At 31.9% G+C, this 21,848-nt stretch overlaps 1 protein-coding gene across 1 annotated transcript in view; it reads right to left on the bottom strand.

Moving 5' to 3' along the window:
* The window catches only part of LOC134720622 (neural-cadherin-like), a 57,282-nt gene extending 45,654 nt beyond the window's left edge, over window positions 1–11,628 (bottom strand). The window contains exon 1 of the mRNA XM_063582981.1: window positions 9,995–11,628. Within this exon, the coding sequence (XP_063439051.1) occupies window positions 9,995–11,225 (1,231 nt within the window). The 5' untranslated portion in view covers window positions 11,226–11,628. The remainder of the gene's footprint in view (window positions 1–9,994) is intronic.
* Between the last annotated feature and the right edge of the window lie 10,220 nt (window positions 11,629–21,848).

The following is a 21,848-nucleotide window of genomic DNA, read 5'->3' as shown; positions in this document are numbered from 1 at the left end:
CTGTTGTCTGCTCTATGGTCGGGTTGTTGTCTCTTTGACGCATTCCCCATTTCCATTCTCAATTTTACTCATGTTTAAAATTATGTAATTATAAGTATTTGGTATATATATAGGAAGTTGTTGAGTGATGAATTTGAAAAACGCATCACACAGTATATCTGACTTAAATAAACCCTGACACCAAATTTCAGAAATTCTTCATTATCCTTGAAATGAAGTTCCTGAGAAAAATGTGACAAAAAATTTCAATTTGCATTGGTTACCCATGGCCATGTGTAAAAAATGAAACGAAAAATATTCATAAATGGACAGACAGACTGATCAATGGACTGACAGACGGACAGATAGATTTGAAACTGCTCACCCCTTCTTTTTATAAAGATGGGGTATAAGTATTTAAAGTATTGTCTGCCCTCAATATTGCTGTCTTTTTTTTTTAAGAATTTTACATATCTTTTATATGCATACTGTTGATCTAAAGTTATTTATTTATATAGTCATATTCAGTATGATTAATTTATTGAAACTTTAATATATATAAATCTAAACAATTAATAATGATGGTGCCGACTTAAAATCCCTGCATTGAATGTAAATATGTCCGTCTTTACTGTGTAACTTCTGCAATATATATGTCAGTCTCTTTTTTAAATAATTATAAATAATATATTTTAAATAGGTTCTGTATCTCATTTTTGATATAAATTTAATGTTCAATTTACATGCAAGTATATGGGGGAAAAATACACATTTGTTTAGTGGATTTCTGGTCATTGCGAGCTGAGTGTCCAGTTTAATGTTTTATTGACTCTCTAGAATCAATACTGTTTAACAAGGTTTCTCAGAAAGGCATTCATGACAGATTCTTAATGACTTTCACACACACAATGTTTAATTGTTCTTCAGGGAAGATTTGTCATTAGCTTCTACTATCTTAGGCCCTTAAACCAAGCCTCAGTTTCTTCACTAGAGGCATAAGTGGCATTTTGATGAGCATTCAAGATGAAGCCATGCATACATTAGTCAATTGTACAGGATCCTAAACCTATATTACCAACTATTGTAAAATTAGAAACTATTGTGTTCATTTTATATTACGTTTTTGTCATTTTTTATACTAAAATGAAATTTTAATAATTGCGATTTTGAAAAAAAATCCTGTTTGATTCCTATAAAAAAATTCAAAATACATGCGAATTCCAATTATTGCAATTATAACTGTGGCATTTTACACAATAATTTCTGAATTTACAGTATTATACTATTCAGTCACAAACATATTTCTATAATAATTTCCTAGTCAATAAATTGAATATTAAGAGTAAATTAAAGGAACCTTTTAGAAGTTGTCATATAAATTATAATTTTAATCTTTTTCTACATTTCATATATTATAACATATCACTTAGTGTGGACGGGAATATCCCATTTATTCAGTATTTCCTAAATTATTACCAAGTGTTGATTATGATTTCTCATTTCCATGTCCATAAATCCCTCCCAATGTCCCCCCTCCTTTGCAGGTATAATCATAATTTCTCAGTTCCATGCCCATTCCAATGTTTTTCTCCCCCTTTGCAGGTATAATTATAGTCTGTCATCAGGTCTTCTCAAGAAATCAATCAATGAAGATCAAGGGTATCAGACTTGTTAAATGGCATGCTGTAAAACATTATATTGGGAAGACAGGCTTTATGTAAATCTGGGAGTAATCACAAACTAATCTGTTTCAATCAAATATATCTTCAATAACAAGTTTTGATATTACTCAACTTTTTTCTGGAATTATATATAAACCTATATGTAAACTAAATGAGTAACAAGTAATATGTAAAACTACTCTCACCCTAAACCAAGGTCAGAATATATAGCTAAAATGCCTCTTCAATTTTATTGCTAGGCAATTAATATAGACATAAGTAGAAATTGTATCTGAATCAGTTATGAATAAAAACAGATGAGGGGTATATACATGTACTGCAGTGAAAAAACAAACAAAAAACGATAACACATCTCGAAACTAGGTGTCTATATATATATATATAAAAGAGTCTAAAAAAGAGACAACAACCCAAACAGAAAGGGCAGAAAACAGCCCAAGGCCACCAATGGGTCTTCAACACAGAGAGAAAATCCTGTACTCAGAGGAGTGCTTTAGCTGGCCCCTTAACAAAAACAAATGTGTACTAGTTCAGTGAAAATGGATGCAACCGTAAACTCCAAAACATATAAATGCTGCAAATGTTTGCACCTGTCCTAAGTCAGGAATCTGATGTACAGTAGTTGTCGTTTGTTTATGTAATATAAACGTGTTTCTCGTTTCTCGTTTTGTTTATATAGATTAGACCGTTGGTTTTCCAGTTTGAATGGTTTTACACTAGTAATTTTGGGGCCCTTTATAGCTTGTTGTTTCGGTGTGAGCCAAGGCTCCGTGTTGAAGGCCATACTTTAACCTATAATGGTTTACTTTTTAAATTGTTATTTGGATGGAATAAGAATAAGAATAAGAATAGAATAAGAATTTTATTAGTTTGAAATCCAAACAATAGGATTGTTACTGGAGAGTTGTCTCATTGGCACTCACACCACATCTTCCTATATCTAAATGAACTAAAATTCAAAAACATACAATACTAACAAAGGTAAAATGCTCATGGACTGACTTAGGATAGATGCAAAAATGCATCTCTTCTGTCATGCAAGTTGACTCTCATTCCCGGGTTAATAGCAAATTTGGTTAAATCCATGCTTAACGCCATACCACTTTTTTCTTAAAAGGAAATAATGAGAGCTATCATTAACGACTTGGTTGCTTTGGACAGCAGACTTTCCAATAGCACACTAATTAATTTTGACATGGCAATGCACACAAAGAAAATTCTTCTACAGACTCAATATCATTAAACACTTGATTGACAAAATATTTGAATATTCTATTTGGCATGGAGTTACAGTCATAATGTAGGAGATTATAAATTTGGGAACTTAATTAACGTGGGATTAATTAATAATGTATGATGCCTGGTCATCACTCAGAACTTCAATAATCAATTTCGTTTATAGTTATAACCTTTGCACTGTTTTGGTGTAATTACCCCAAAAAAAGGGGGACTCAATTTGTGGATTCTAAAGCCTTTAGGTTGACAACACAATCTTACCATTGTAAATATTCTTGAGTTATCATTTTTTAAATTGTTAATTATTTCTAATTGAATATTTTAAATATACATAGTCGTTTCAAATAACATCAATTTTGTGAATAAATTGATATAGAGAGAAGAAAATGTGATTTGATTGCCAATGAGACAATTCTTCAACTATTGGTTAATATAACCCCTTCAACAATGAGCAGAACATTTTTGACAGCAAATGTAAATTTAATACATCAAAATTATAACAAAAAATGAGATAAAGCTCAGCTATTTATTTTTGAAATACAGACATCAAACTGTATCACGTTTTATAATCTAATATAAGGGAAGAATTTAATATATCAACCTGCTTGAAAGTTGTGGGAAGAAATACCATGTAACAAGAATTTCTATATATATAGGGGGAAGTGTTGAGATGAATATTTACCAATATAGTGTGAAATTAATGTTCAGCACAGATAATGTATTGCCTAGGAAAAAAGCAGAAAGAATATATATAGAAAGGACAAGCTAGAGGGTGAACCACAAATGGAAATGTTTCGTCTGTTATTTATCCATTTAATGTTTTCAGCAAAACCTAATTTGATATTTCTCCCAAACAAAACACTTCAAACCTTCACATGTATCAGGGAGTAATCTCCCCCTAGTGAAACGTAAATCAAACAAATTAAATGGATGTCATGGACAGTGTGAAATTTAACACCATATGACAAAGATGACATGGCCCCCTGGACAGCTTTATGGCCTTTACATTGTCCATATTTGGTCAAATGACCAATAAAATTGTATTGATTTCTCTGGACACAATTAAATTAAGAAAGTTACAAATCACATCTGACAGTCTTAACTCCTCCCGTGAAAGAGAAAGACATCAACAGGGATAATTATCTATCTCAATATTACAATGTATCTACACTTTATTATTGGATCAGGATTTAGATGAAAGCTACCATTACAAATTTAATTACTACCAAATCAAATTCCTGATCAAGGATTATGGACCACTATTATTGTAAACATGGTCCAATGAGCTTCAGGAAGCTACAAATAAAGTCAATTATTGATAATAGCAGTGACCTGTCTCCGACCCTAATTACACGCTTTAATGAATGATTTATTAGGTCCACTGGACCATCTTTATTTTTTTTACATTACAAAAGAAAAAAGATTTCTCTAATGTTCTTATAAACTGATCCATCACTTTAAATACTCATTTACAAAAAAAAGCCTCTTTTCTTAAGCTTTATTCATATGGTACTAGATGCACAATTCCATCTTGGAAGATTTCAAATAAAAGCAGTAGGGATGGAGTTCTACACAATTACCATTCAATTTCTAATTTTACATTTCACTGAACATAGTGTGAATTCAGACAAGCTTCATTAAAACTAATATGGACATCAGATGGTTTCTGAATTTTACTGTATAAATACAACTTTATTACTAACACCGATTTTATGATTTTTTTTATGACCTGAAGAAAAGAATACAATATTTAGAAATATGGCATATTTATGATATAATGTGACAATGTTATGTTAAGTTGACCAATAGTGTCCTAACATAAATATAATACTACCCTTTATTTTTCTCCTACATGTATATAGGGGAGAATAAACAGACAATAACAATAAAGCTTGCTGGCAGACACCACATCAAACAGTCTGATTACCAGGTGTACCAGTAAATTGTAATAAAGTTATGTTTCATTTCGAATTCAAACTCTACATATTCTTACATGTTTATTATGCCTACATTCTGATTATAAACAAAACACTCGATGATAAAGCAATATTTTTTTTTTTTTTTAGAAAACTAAAGTTTAAAATTATGATTTTCGTTAAACTTGTTTCTTTGGTAAATGCACGTAATGACTTCTTTTAATAAACGATCCTTGTAAGTCCAATGTCCATCAAGTATTTTAAACAGGGGTGGGGTGGAGGGGGGTCAGTAGGTAGGAAAGGTAATGTTATTTGGAAAATATCTTAATTAAGACCATATAAGGAAGTGTTCTAAACTGTAATTATATATGTATATATGATAGGAGGTGCTTAATAACAAATATAAGGACTTGAAACTTCAACAAAAAATTTTCATAAAATATGTTAGGGTACGGGAGGAAAGCAAATTTAGTTTAAAATTAGGTAAGGAGAATTGTTTTTTTTACAAAAGCTTTATAATTATATATATAAAATCATAGAAAATTATTTAAATAGCATAGAAGTAGTAACTGTTTATTTTTTTATTTTTTTTCTTGGCCAGTAAATAAATATTAAGTAAGTAAGTAAGCAAGTAATTTATATTAATGATCAGGTAAATATATAATTTACATGCAATTAATAGTTGAGGGCCATACATACTTCTGAGATTAAATCTTCATTAAACTGCATGATGCATACCAAATGTCCAACAAGTATGTAATTAAACTGAAATCAAGTGAAACCAGAATCTAATGGCAGAGATAAAGACAAAGACCAGCTGGAGTATCAACGATAAAGGACAGTAAATATTTACAACCTGATCCTATCATACCAGTGTGATGTACTGGAAGGTCAGACAGGTTCCCCCTTTTATCATCAGGGTCATTACAAGGTCCCCTCTTCTCTGAGTCATGTCTGAAACCTTTTATCTGAAACCAATTCCCATAACTGTCTGTGAAATCAAAATCAATATGTCAAGAAAACTCTTCAAACCTCAAACACTCAAATCAACTGTATTGTTTACTCCCAAATAGTTTACTAATGAGAGCCTGTATTTAGTGATTGCTGATACCAGGAGCGGGTTCCAGAGTCTGAGGAAAGAGGGTTACTGTCCAAAATGGTTAAAGTAGTGGAAAGGGTTACACTTTAGCAAGGCTAATTTTTAACACCAATTTAAGGTCAATAGGGGGTCACTAGTGAACTGTATGACAAATTGTGGTATAAAAATAAACAATTAAACACAACAACCTTAGTACATGACGTCATCATAAAAGTAGATGTGACGTCATGAACCTCCTATGAAATTTACTAACCCCCTAAGGATCCATAGGGGGGTCACCACATGAAGGTGTTCAACCAATCACAATGTGATAATTTTATGTAAGTTATGATGTAGTTATATTTACCAGTAAATTATTTACAGTTTAACATCAGGAACATATATATTAGGCATACTGTTACCCCTGTCATTTATAACGTTCCATTTTACACTTAGTGTGTGTTAAGATCCAAAAAATATCTTTACATTCAGACCGAAATTTGACTATTTGAGTAATCTAACAAAAAATGAGGACAAAATACTAGGTATTATGTACATGTGCAACAGATCTAGATAATCAAACATTTAAGATAGCATTTTAAACTGTGTTCTGAAATTACAATACATATTCATGCATGTATATAAAAAGAACAGTTTTTGATATCATTTTAGGTTTTATTGTGTTTATATTTTAATTTACATGTTTTATAGTTAATTTACGAATAAGAATGGCTAATGGATAGTACCAATGTTATAATAGGAATCAGCTTGCATCTTGCAAATTCATAATGAACGTATGTATACAGGTTACTGAAATGGCTGACCCTAAATTAAATCATCAGCCAGTGGTGTAATCAAGATGAAATATAATCTTAAACGGCACAATTCTAAATATCTGAATGACAAATAGATGGCAGGATTTTCCACTACTTCAAAATCTTACATGACGCATACACATGTAAACAAAGGTGACATTCAATTTAGTAAATATACAGGTACATGTACAGCAATTTTTCAGTGCATGATACATGTACATTTAAATAATTTGGTACATCCACAGAAATACTGATTGAGAAAACCAATATAAATATACTCAAAACTAAAAGAGAAAATATTTTTATCTATATTGGTCACAATATAACTATTCCTGTGGAGAGGAAAAGATAATCAAATTAAATCAATCTTAGATTTATTACTATCTCAATAAACTAATAAACTGATTTATCATGCTAATTACATTTATCACACAAAGAATTGTTTATACTAAGCTAATTACATGTACATTTATACATGTATGTACATGTAAAGAACTTCAAAATAAAATTTCAATTTACACCAATCTGCTTCCTAATACAGGACTGAAATACAAAATAAGTCAAGGTCGAAGGAGAAAATGAGGGGTAGAAGTAAAAAAATCAAATAGCTAATTAGAGGAAATTTTAGCACAGAACTGAAAAATTCAAATAGTTCCAATGTACAGAGGATACTTCTTATTCTTGATCAAGGACGTATATATCTAATATACATCCTTGTCTTGATGGATCAATAAAAAGTCAGTGCATTGTTTTTGATAAATAAATTGTCTGCAACATATTCTGATATATAATATATACAAGAGCATTGAAGAGACTGTACATGCATGTATGTTTGAATTCAGATGGCATCCATAGGTTTGAAGGACAACACGAATGTACAATATATGGTCCTTAACTAAAGTTACTAAACAGCAAAACGTGTTATACAAATTGAAAATATCACTATAATTTCCCCACAGATTATAAAACTGAATTTCTAAACCTTCAAAGAATTAAACAAGAAAGCCTCTTTACTGGTAAAAGCTCTAGATGACTTTATACAGCTATTCATTGGTGAAATATATACCAAGAAAACATGCGTTAGACTTGATTGACATTTAATTATAAGTTACAAGCCAAATAGGATTGATACATGCATATAGGTCTAGGCCTTTCAAACAACATGTACACTGCACTCCCAATCTTTAAATCACAGTGTTTGATAACATAAAAATTTATAATCTAAAAAATGGCAATGACTCACAGCTACAATGTAGTATCAAAGTATAGTGTACTTTGATTGAAAATACAATTTGATAATCTTCATACATACAATGTATATAGTACTAGTATACATTTTGTACTATAGTGCCAGGTCACAAGTCATAAAGGATTGATACATAATAATTGGAGGTTCTTAAGTAAACCTTTACAGGGCTCTTCAGTTTCAACCACCTCCCCCTTTTTAGTTGGGTTAATTATGGCTTTTGAGTCCAACCCTTCAACCCTCTTTCAGTAAATTATAAAATTGCATGTGTATTAACCTGTGGACTTGACTTTATTTGTCTTTACATCTTTTTCTTTGGCAAATGTGTTCTTATGTTTTTCTTTAGACATTTTTTACTTCTTATCTTCTGTCAATGTTTTAAGCCCATGACAAATAGTCTTGTGATATTAAATTTTTAATTTAAATAAATTTAAAATACCAAGAAATAATTGAGTCATCAAGTGCATGGCTGCATTTTTTAAATCAATGAAGTTTTAGCACAGTCTGAATAGTAACATAACTCATTTCTAGTATTATAAACTCAAACTGAATTAAAAATATTATAAATGTAAAACAAATACATGTAGCTTTTGCAACATCATTTCAAAATGAATTTTGACCTGAAATTTGCTTTTAAATAAATTAGAGGCAAAAGATCATGAAGATTGCAGAGGGACATTCAAATGTAAAAGTTGAATACAAACTGACAATGTCATATCATTATGAATAAAAAAACAGAAAGGGTGAAAAGACTAGTACTTGTCCATAAAACACAAATTTGAAAACAAAGACTGAGCAACATCAACTCCTGCAAAAACCTAACTTAAGATGCATCCATTCATGACATTTCCAATCTAAAACATATACATTGTATATAAAGGTACAATTTTGAGTACATCTCCATTCTATATTCATAAAACTGTGATATACATTTGTACATGTAAAATGTACATTGTAGTATTAACATTTTTAATGCATGGCACTCAAAAAAGGTGCTTAACTTTTGCACATACATGTATTGATAAGGCCTAAAATAAAATATTGTTTGTTTCCCCAATTCCGACCGACCCTGCAAAATCAGTGCTACTCATAAAATTTTATTGTCAAAACTAAGTCAAATATCATTATATTCATTTCCAATTTCCTGGCTTGCCGGAGTGTATGATATTGTTCAAGCTTTTTGGAAAAATAAAATTATTTCCCTACCTACCTACCAACACCTGGCTTGGCAGGGTCGGGATTGGGGAAACAAACAATATAGTAATTTAGGCCTAAAAGAAAATGTGGGATGCCAGTTGTGAAATCCCAAATGAAATACCGTTCTTTTAAAGTTTTCTAGATTGTTAGTTATTTATTGTTTAAATTCTTTGTATATTAATAAATAGATCTGTATTGTGAAGAAAAAAAAACCACCACCAAAGTAAACTAAGGCTGATGTGATTATCCCAATATTTATACTATAATCAAAGCCTTTCCATCTGACCATGAAATGACTTAATTATACAATCTATTCAAGGTGTACAACTAATTTACTTAAGTAAAAACAATGGTTCATATGTCAATCATAATTCATTATATATACAAGTTAGGTGTAGTCAATAGTGTACACATGCATGTGAAGCAGTGACTAAAAAGTTAATAACTTGTTAAAGAAACAGATAATTAAACAATCATAAAATAAATATATTATATATGTACATGTACATTATGTACATGGACAATAACTCTTTCATTAAAATGTCTGTGTAAATTTAAGAACTATTTTCGTTTGCCATTATTTTGTACAGTGTAAAAACAAGAACTTGTTTATGTATACATGTAGGTACAAATTTAAGGTTTCCGGGTCGCCCCCTGGATCCGACTATGAAAATGTTCAATTGTAACAGAGACAGATTCTTTTTGATAATCCAAACATTGGCTTGCCAAAAGAGGGGGGGGGGGTCTTTTTCAAAATCCTGGATTCCAACCTGTACTGTATGCATGTTTTTAAGTGTCAGTAATACTAAGTATATATGTATATTGTATTGAACTTGATATCTTACCTGTCTGACTGTTAGTATTAGTTATATTAAAATTCATGATGATGGATCTGTGACTGGCTTCTTCAAAATCCAAAGTACGTCCTTCTTTGATAAAAACATTTCCTCTCGTATCCACTTGAAACATGTCAATAGTTGACTCTATGATGTGGTACTGTTCAATTCCTATTGAAGGTGAGGGCTGGGAAGCAATGGAGAAAAGGGGTTTGCTTTTACCCTCATTTTCAATAATTTCAAAACTTCTCTCTAATCTATTGACTGATCGTTTTGACAAATGATGATGTGGAATAAACTTTAAATTCCCTGGCAAAATATTTATTTGAATGATTGCTGATGACCTTAGTCCACCTTGGTCAGTAGCCACTACTCTGAATTTATGATCTCTTACGGAATATGAACTTGAAGATAGTATGATCTCTCCGGACACTGAGTTAATACTGAAATCTGTTGTTCCCTCTAAATAATATGAAATTGTTCCAATGTCCTTGTCAATGGCCAGAACCTTAAAAACAGAACTCCCAACTGACAAACCAGTGGGTATATTTGTGGTATATTTTGTTTGATTAAATTGAGGAATTTCATCATTTTCATCTTGTATATACACATGAATGACTGTTTGTGCAATCTTTCCATCCAGTGATTTTGCTTGTAGCAGTAATGAATATGAATCTTTCTTTTCTCGATCTAGTGGTCCATTAGTATATATTTCTACACCCTGCTTAGCACCATTTATTTGATGTTTCACATAAAATTTATCTCCCGTACCTGAGACAAATCTTAAGGACACATCTGTATCACAATTCACAAAGAGATCCCCAATGACATCTAATTTAGTATGTCGAGCTGAATTTTCTAGCACTGATGCAAAATATTGATGATGTGAAAATGAAAATAATTTTGAAGAATTATCAACTTTAACAAGAAGATGGTGTTCTTCAGAAGTATGCACATCACTTTTAATAATGATATCAAATGTTCCACCTAAAAATCCAGAAAGATCACCTTTTGATTTGAATTCTGTGTCAGATAAGTCAAATATTCCTGATAACTCCTGTTGATTAACTAACGATGGTATGTCACCTAATGATGATATTGTAATAATGACAGAATCAGGTGGAGTTAAATGAGGAACATGAAGTTTACTGACACGATCACACATTACAAGATCTATAGCTAACAGAATTAAATATGATCCCAGACACCACAAACTGCTGGGAGCCGCCATCTTGCTCATCTTTTCGATTTCAAAAATATTCAAATGCTTTCTTGAGGATCAATCATTGATTATAAGAATAATATCTCAGACACATAATTAATTTCTCCTATGTGAACACATATCCAAACAATTTACCTCTAAAGTGAATGAAAACGTACAAGAAAGCAGAAATTCCGATAACATTACCGATCCATTTTCTTTCAACAGTTGATCATACCGAAAGATTCTTTGAATCTCTTTGATGTTTTACACAATTTGAATGTCACTTATTGATAAATTCATCTTACTGAACACTGATTAAACGTTTGTTGTTATTTATCACCTGGGACCCGGTTTTTCTTATCTGTCAAAATCCACTCATTCAAATCCAGTGTGAGGTACGGGAATGTGTATTTCTCCGGAGGCGCGCTGGAAATTACGAACTCGCTGTACAACAATTAAATGTAAGGGTGTCCTCAACGAGGTCCGCGTATTTTTATTATGTGTTCAAATTTCAAAAAAGATAAAATAAAATAATACTATAAATGATAATAATGATAGTACACAGTATTTACTTCATATTTTCTCGTGGAGAGTTTGCTCATAAGAAATCACACACCATTTTCCTTTTTATATAGGTATAATACCAGAGACATATAATAATTGTATTATATGTCTCTGATAATACCTGGGAACAGTATATATAACTAATATATATGTTCCTGATACCAGTAATACACATCATAAAAATATCTTTATCAGAGCACAGGCATTTTAATTTTCTCACCATTTTTTTCCTTATAAAGGATTTTTTTCTGAGACAAAAAAGGTGCCCGGTATAGATTTAGATATAAAAATAAAAGTATTTAAGGGAGCCTTATAGGCTCCAGATATGTAGCAAATGTCTTCTCACTTGACTATATCTTCAGTAACTATTATTTCAGGTTTTACTTATTTTGTTAACTTCACTGTGAAGTTTTCGGGCTGATTGCTGGTTTAACCACAACAGAATAGAATAGAATAGAATAGAATATTGTTATTTCCCAAATTACAGGGCCCATAAAGGGCATAAAATCAGATACAATTGATTTACATAATTAGTAACAACAGCAATAATAGAGGCATATACATATATAATTGGAATATAAGCATTGGTCAGAATCAAGCTAAAACCCACATATATATATTGTGAATAAAAGAATAATAAAATTACATTATACATGCATATGTATTTATTTTCAAATTATTTACTTGACTAAATGTCAGTGTTCATGCCTGATCTCCTTAATTCAAAACAGTCACAAATATAACAACCCAGTTTTTCCATAAGAGTAACATTTTCTTGGGTCAAGAGCCATAAAAATTTAGAAGATTTATTTAAGTTTATAAAATTATAACAATTGTTAGAAATGTCTTGAAAAAAATCGTCCTTTTGAATATCATAAAGAGGGCATTCTAATAAAAAATGAAGCTCATCTTCAACTTTACCAAGTGAGCAATTAGTACAAAGACGCTCAGATCTTTCTATATGCTTTTTTGAATATCTGTCTGTCTCAATTTTTAAAGAGTGAGCACTTATTCTTAATTTACAAATTGACTGCCTTTTTTTGAAGTCCTGCAATTCTAAATATTTTTCTTTTTTAAAACAATTTTTTATGGAAAAATAAGTACCAAGCTTCCCTTTTTCAGAGTTAATTGTTTGATATTTCAGTTTATTCCAAAAAGTGACATAACTTTTACATAGTTTATTTTTAACATACTGACATAAAGAACCAATTGATTGGTCAAAATTTGGTAATTCAATTTCTCTCTGAATATAATCTATACTAGAATACCATGTATTTACATTAGAGCTATGTAACTTTTTACAACATATAAACGCATCATATAATAGTCCTTCTGTTAAATGTTCCAGTCTATGACAATATTTTAACATTGATAAAATTATAGTAAAATACATAGGAAATCTACCAAGCTCTGACATTACAACATATACCAATTATTAAGGTACGATGGAGTCTAGGATTGTGAGCTTTGAAAATAGCCTCAGCAAACCTCGTAGCTGATGCAGTAAAAACAAACGTAATTATGGTTATAAAAGTTCAAGTTTAATGACAGCACATAAAATATACTGCAGTAATAGGGTTTGACCGGAATAGTCACGGTAGTTTTCAGCCTCAGCTGCGATAGAAACCCAGGGGCGGTGCTCAATGCAAGGAGCATCATTCACACAGTCCAACTCGCATCGATCTGAATCAAAAAGAAAGCCACACCATCAACAATTTTAGAAATAACTTTAGCAGCAGTAGTACGCAGATTTGACTCTCAAGTATCCTTTGTGTGAACAAGCCATACCAGTTTATTATGGGACCATTATACGTCAATATAGTATGTCCCAGGTCAGGAACAGTATAACTTGACCGGTAAGTTAACTGTAAAGAATATATACACTGCCCAGGTTTATCCTACTTAAGTTAGCATTTAGAAAACTAAGCAACTTTTAGTTATTTCTTGAAATAGATGAATATGGATATTGTTGAATGTTGAAGTCAGTTTTGTGATCCACAAATTCTACAATCGATGGTATATGGACTCAATTTCGGACAGTTGTCTCATTGGCAATCATATACTAGTATCATATCATGCTCCTTATTGTACTTATAATGTACTTTATAAATAAGATCAGCCAAATTAATTGAAAAAAGAAAAGAACATAATACTAGTATACACGTTTGAAAGATAACGCACATGACATATTCATCAAATTAATCCGAGGTAATGGAATTTATGATAAAACTAAGTAAACGACGATCCCACACAGTTCTTCCGAGTATACAATGTTCCGAGTTACCGAATTCGAATCAAAGATACAAATAAAGATTGGTTTTACAATTGTTATAGATTTTGCTTTTAATTATCATTGAATATCTTTTATACATCTATAAGATTCAAATTATCGAGAGGTAAAGAGAGGTGTCTTCATTATAACCATAATACACACATACAGGAACCGGGCGGCATGTCAAAAAGTTTATGAAGAAATATAGAGTTATCTCTCTTACGTCCATGTCAGATTCGTTTTAGTCCAGCTAATACATTCTATTTCTTATACTAGTACATGAACACCCTATTATGTCATAAAAACACGAACATTCAAACTTGCAAATTATAATTATTTTTCCTGAAGTAAGTTAGTCTACAGCAATCAACTGCAGTTTTTATAAACTATTATAAAATTATGTAAATATGAATTACTACCTAAGGTGCGTTTTGATATTAACCTTGAAATGACCAATATGCATACCTTATGAACACCTAATTCGATATATTTTCAAAATAAAGAACCTGCTTCCATAGGTCTAAATAAAACAAATACAAAAAAATAACCACTTGTTCAGAGGTTTTAATGTGTTTTCTGCACTTTTTTTCAATCGTCCATCATCAATTTCTTCTTGATATAGGAACACAGATATGTCACGGGGGTGGGGTGCCGTGGTGTCCTTCGATCAATGCATATGGTCACACCAAAGGTAAATAGAACATAACAATAAACGTTAAATCTAAACAAAACTGTTAATCCAATGTTAACTGTTTGTTTATCTACAAATGAAAACACTAGAAATGGCCTTTACTCAAAACCTAGATGATACACACTTTTGAGTAGAAGCAATGTTATTGCCCTCACTTTTTGCCAACATTTGTTTACCCCGAATCTCAGTCTAGATCTTCTACTACGCCACCAGCACATTACCTTTTCAAAGAATCGTAAAGTTTCGTGACGGATGACTGTGGTCTCGTCTTCGATTGCCGATGCATATGTAATGTAATTGTAATCAGTAAAATACAGGAATCTAAAAGGCAAACCTTTTTTTTAAGATTACATTTTTTTAGCTCACCTGGCCCGAAGGGCCAAGTGAGCTTTTCCCATCACTTTGCGTCCGTCGTCCGTCGTCGTCCGTCGTCCGTCGTCCGTCGTCGTTGTTAACTTTTACAAAAATCTTCTCCTCTGAAACTACTGGGCCAAATTGAACCAAACTTGGCCACAATCATCATTGGGGTATCTAGTTTAAAAAATGTGTGGCGTGACCCGGTCAACCAACCAAGATGGCCGCCACGGCTAAAAATAGAACAAAGGGGTAAAATGCAGTTTTTGGCTTATAACTCAAAAACCAAAGCATTTAGAGGAAATCTGACTAGGTAAAAATGTTTAGTAGGTCAAGATCTATCTGCCCTGAAATTTTTAGATGAATCGGTCAACCCGTTGTTGGGTTGCTGCCCCTGAATTGGTAATTTTGTGGATATTTTGCAGTTTTTGGTTATAATCTTGAATATTATTATAGATAGAGATAAACTGTAAACAGCAATAATGTTCAGCAAAGTTAGATTTACAAATAAGTCATCATGACCGAAATGGTCAGTTGACCCGTTTAGGAGTTATTGCCCTTTATAGTCAATTTTTAACCATTTTTCGTAAATCTTAGTTATCTTTTACAAAAATCTTCTCCTCTGAAACTACTGAGCCAAATTAATCCAGACTTGGCAACAAGTATCTTTGAGGTATCTAGTTTTAAAGATGTGTCTGGTGACCCGACTATCAAATCAAGATGGCCGCCACAGCTAAAAATAGAACATAGGGGTAAAATGCAGTTTTTGGCTTATAACTCAAAAACCAAAGCATTTAGAGCAAATCCGACATGAGGTAAAATTGTTTATCAAATTAAGATCTATCTGCCCTACAATTTTCAGATGAATCTGACAACCCATTGTTGGGTTGCTGCCCCTGAATCGGTAATTTTAAGGAAATTTTGCTGTTTTTGGTTATTATCTTGAATATTATTATAGATAGAGATAAACTGTAAACAGCAATTATGTTCAGCAAAGTAAGATTTACAAATAAGTGAACATGACGGAAATGGTCAATTGACCCCCTAAGGAGTTATTGTCCTTTAAAGTCAATTTTTAACAATTTTCATAAAATTTGTAAATTTTTATTAACATTTTCCACTGAAACTACTGGGCCAAGTTCATTATAGATAGAGATAAATGTAAGCAGCAAGACTGTTTAGTAAAGTAAGATTTACAAACACATCACCATCACCAACATGACCAAAACACAATTTTGTCATGAATCCATCTGCTTCCTTTGTTTAATATTCACATAGACCAAGGTGAGCGACACAGGCTCTTTGGAGCCTCTAGTTTAACTTGCAGAGAAGCTTCTGTTAAGTTTCATAACAAGCAGACTGAGTGTAAAATTTTTTAACAGAGTCCATCTATAAAAAAAAAAGTCGAAAAATGAAGAAAAAAAATCTCATCTCTTTTCAAAAGTTTGCTTTTGATATCTCTTAATCATTAAATAAGCCTCTGCTAAAGTTTCAGAAAATTCAGCGAAGGTTTTAAAAAGTGATTGATGCTTATAAAATATAACCACAGACTGAACGTGTATGTTGCCTACGCCGACACGACCACACTCGGAAAGCGCAATATATGATCGCTATATTTGCGACATAATTGTATCTGCGTGACAATAAAAATTGGAGTGATTGGACAACTTATATAAACGTTTCGGCGATAAAGTGTATCGACAAGTAGTAGGTATTTCTATGTGCAAAACCTGCACCCCTTTAATAGCAGATTTATTCCTGTTTATGACCAACCCAGTAAAGACACGCCATTTTTACATTTTGTTGATACATTCAACAATACTTACCGTTATCTTGATGATATGTTTTGTTAAATAATCCAGAGTTCTCTAAACACACTACCGACATTTACCCAGAAGAACTTACTCTTTCTAAATCTAACATAAACTGTAATAGATTTAGACATTCCAATTTCTAAAGGAAAACTCCAAACAAAAGAGACGTTTTAGGTAGATGTACACTTTATACAGGTTTTGTATGCTTTTGACAATGGTCGGAACTACTATGCTCCCATGGAAACTGCACTAAAAAATTAAAAAATATAAAAATGCTTCAAACTTGAATGGTCGGAACTACTATGCTCCCATGGAAACTGCACTAAAAAATTAAAAAATATAAAAATGCTTCAAACTTGATGAAACTTCACAGTAACGATGAGCAGCATTTGCAGATGTGGCAATTTGCGTTTGAATTTCCAAAATGTATGTCGTTACCATTAAAACAATGCAAAAAGGTCAAAATGCTCTAAAACATTTAAGTAGCATTTCCTCTCTTAATATGGTAGGTCAAACCCAGTGAAACTTAAATGGTTTGTTCCTTCGAATTTCCAAGTACCATTATAGGTACCTGTTAATAACATTTTGGAATTGGTCACCGTAACCATGGAAACCGCCAAAAATTATTAAACAAATTACTGAAACTTATTATGTAGGTTTCAGTAACTACGAGTACTCTCAAATCGCACTTTCGTGTTAATTTAACATGTTGATACAATTTGAATGTTTTTTTAATTTAATGTTTACTTATTCGGTATTTTAAATATATGACAGCTTTGATAAGTGTCTGGTATGACTATAAAATTTCACTTCTGTTTTCGTACTATGAACAACAAAAATATTCATTTTGGAAACAACTACATGTATTTCCGTTCTCCATTATGTTTACCTTACAACAAAATTAATTTCATTTTCCTATTATGTACATAATCATTATTCTATTTGGCGGCATTTTGTTCAAGGTAATGGTCTTTCTAAAATTGTTTAACATTTCACCCTCTATTCTATTGCCTTTGTACTAACATTGTGTCATAGATAAAATTTATGCGTTGAGGGTATATTTACTTGTTTGAGTTAACTTAATTGGTAGGTATTTTGCGGCGTTTTCCATTTGCTCCGATCTGCATTTCATTTGCACCGATTTTTTCTTTCATTTGCGCCGATTCTTTTTTATTTCATTTGCGCCGATTATTTTTCATTCGCACAGACTATTTTACAGGTAAATAACAGGTTAATTTCAGGTGAATGGTTTTTTTTTATTTATCACCAAAGACCTCTTCCGTTAACAAGTTTTACAAATGTTATGAACGTCAACCAATTGGGACCGCCATTTAGCAATGTCACTTAATTTGTCTAATACTCGTTGCTCAGCCCAACAGACGGGATTTTCCTTTAAAATAAAATTGAGAATGGAAATTGGGAATGTGTCAAAGAGACCACAACCCGACCAAATAAAAAAACAACAGCAGAAGGTCACCAACAGGTTTTCAATGTAGCGAGAAATTCCCGCACCCGAAAGCGTCCTTCAGCTGGCCCCTAAACAAATATATACTAGTTCAGTGATAATGAACGCCATACTAATTTCCAAATAGTACACAAGAAACTAAAATAAAAATAAAACAAGACTAACAAAGGCCAGAGGCTCCTGACTTGGAACAGGCGCAAAAATGCGGCGGGGTTTAACATGTTTGTGAGATCTCAACCCTCCCCCTATACCTCTAACCAAAGTAGAAAAGTAAACGCATTACAATACGTACATTAAAATTCAGTTCAAGAGAAGTCCGAGTCTGATGTCAGAAGAAGTAACCAAAGAAAATAAACAAAATGACAATAATACATAAATAACAACAGACTACTAGCAGTTAACTGACATGCCAGCTCCATACTTCAATTAAACTGAATGAAATCTTATGATTTCATCATATGAACATCAGGCACAATCCTTCCCGTTAGGGGTTTAGTATCATACCATCATAGCATATATGAGAAGAACATAACCCGTGTCATGCCAACAACTGTTTTTAGAATAAATGTGTTTAGTTCCGATGCAAAGACCTTATCAGTGACTCAATATTAACGCCAAAATATGCAATCTTTAATGACTTGACAACAGTATCGTAATGATATCCCTTCTTAATAAGTCTATTCAAAGGTTTTGTTAGTTTCTGAGGTGATTACTGACACCTTTGTGCTTTATAAAGAATATTTCCATAAAAAATTGGATGTGAAATACCTGAACGTATAAGAAGTCTGCATGTTGAGCTATATTTACGAATGATGTCTGTATACCAATGATAAAATTTAGTAAATGTTTTGACTAGTTTGTGATATCGAAAACCCTGGTGTAATAATATTTCAGTAATACATAAATTTCTCTCGTTAAAATCTAAAATATTGTTACATACACGAGCGAATCGTACAAGTTGAGATATATAAACACCGTAAGATGGTGACAAGGGAACGTCGTCATCTAAAAATGAATAATTAACGATAGGAAATGAAAAATCATCCCTTTTATCATAAATTTTAGTATTCAGCTTTCCGTTAGTGATAAAGATATCAAGATCGAGGAAAGGGCAGTGGTCATTGTTAGTATTAGCTTTATTTAAAGTAAGTTCAACAGGATAACTTTCATTAATATACATACTGAAGTCGTCATTATTGAGAGCCAACATATCATCCAAATATCTAAAAGTATTATTAAATTTGTTTATCAGATGTTGTTTCGATGGGTCTTTGCTTATTTTTGTCATAAATTGTAACTCATAACAATACAAAAACAGGTCCGCAATAAGTGGTGCACAGTTAGTCCCCATTGGAATTCCGATAATCTGACGATACACGGAATCCCCAAAGCGAACAAAAATGTTATCTAGTAAAAATTCAAGGGCATATATAGTATCAAAGCATGTCCAATTAACATAGTTTTTTTGTTTATTGCTACTAAAAAATGACCTAAAAGAGTTTGAACATATATATTCACATTCTGATTTTCTAAATGCCCATTTAATAAGGTGTGTAATTATTTCTTAATGAGAATGTGAGGCAATGTGGTATACAGGGTAGAAAAATAAAAACTTTTAACAGATTTAAAATCACCAATATAAGCATGCAATTTATCAAGTACTTCCAACGAGTTCTTGACACTCCAAAAGTAATTTATTCCACTATTTTCGAAGGCCTTATTTGAACAATTTATTATAAGGTTTTTAATTGTACCAAGTGTGCTGGTAAGAAGAATAGACAATTTAGTAGTTGAACAATGGCTTGAAGACGAAATAAATCTATATTTGTAAGGGGTTTTGTGTAGCTTAAATCTATTCTTCATTGTGGAAAAGCATCCATAATTGCGTTATGCATTGCTTGTTCAAACTCAAAATGTATAACCTCGGACTCAAAGGAAAGTTGTTTTTGACGGCAGAGATCGCAAATTATTTTCCACATCACTTCCTAACACTGCTCATCTTACGCTGGTAAGAGGGGGTAATATTAGAGGAAAACAGTTTCCAATTTTACATCCGTGTAGAGTATAAAACTGATAAAAATATTTCGGACAGCACAGAAAAGTTCCATCTATTAAAATTGTAGACATAAAAATTAAAGTATTTAGAAAAACAAGTATTTACTCACCTATGTTAAACTGTAAAAGCAATTAAAGCAAAAACAAAATCGCCGCAAATGAAACAAGAGGCTGTCACAACGACAGCAAACCGAATTTATCAACATTTATTTGTGTCCTGGCAGTATCACAAGAACCATTACTGATGAATGGTAAAAGTGAAAATCGTCGATATCAAATTTGACCTTCCTTTTGTCATCAGTATCAATATATTAGAATTTGAAAAGCTTAGATTGAATGGTTCATGTGTAAATGCAACAAAGTGAATGGAAACACCATTTTACGATCTTTCAAGAACCATTACTCCTCAACGGTAAAAGTCAAAATCGTCATTATTGAACTTGACCTCTATTTTGTCATCAGTAACAACATATAAAAATTTCAAAAGCTTTGGTTGATTGGTTCATGAGAAAATGCACGGACACGACTGGAAACACCATTTTTCAAATTCCCAAGAACCATAACTCCTGAACGGTAAAAGTCAAAATCGTCATTATTGAACATGACCTCCATTTTGTCATCAGTAACAATATATTAAAATTTGGGAAGCTTTGGTAGAACAGTTCATGTGTAAATGAACGGACACGACTGGAAACTCCATTTTTCAATCTTTCAAGAACTATAACTCCTGAACGGTAAAAGTCAAAATCGTCATTATTAAACTTGACCTCCATTTTGTCATCAGTAACAACATATTAAAATTTGGGAAGCTTTGGTAGAACAGTGTATGTGTAAATGCACGGACACGACTGGAATCTCCATTTTTCAATCTTTCAAGAACCATAACTCCTGAACGGTAAAAGTCAAAATCGCCATTATTGAACTTGACCTTCATTTAGTTGTCAATAACAACATATTTAAATTTGAAAAGCTTTGGTTGAACGGTTCATGAGTTAATGCACGGACAACATTTGATTGCCGGCCGCTCGCCGTACATCCCCAAATCAATAACCGACATTTTTTGTCTCAAAAATCCGGTAAAAAATGAAATCGGCGCAAATGAAAAAAATGAAATCTACGCAAATGTCGAACGCCTGTATTTTGATTGATTTAAGTCATTACAGTGTGTCTTTCTATGTTAGTGTAAACAATATTTTTATTATAAAAAATACAAGTATAAACTATAAACATATTCACAATAAGGATCCAGAAACAAGCGGCAACAATTGCTAATATTAATCTGTCTCCTTTTTATGTTGTCATGTTTTACTATTGTTTCAGGTTAGGGTGGAGGTTTGTACATATTTAAACGTTTAAACCCAATGCATTTGTTTTCCAATGATCCGTGTTGAAGACCGTACTGTGACAGATAATGGTTTCCTTCAACAAATTGTGATCTGGATCA

This window comes from Mytilus trossulus, chromosome 6 (assembly GCF_036588685.1).
Source record: "Mytilus trossulus isolate FHL-02 chromosome 6, PNRI_Mtr1.1.1.hap1, whole genome shotgun sequence".
NCBI lineage: Eukaryota > Metazoa > Mollusca > Bivalvia > Mytilida > Mytilidae > Mytilus > Mytilus trossulus.
Note: the sequence above shows the minus strand (reverse complement) of the source record. Positions and strands in the feature narration are given on the sequence as shown.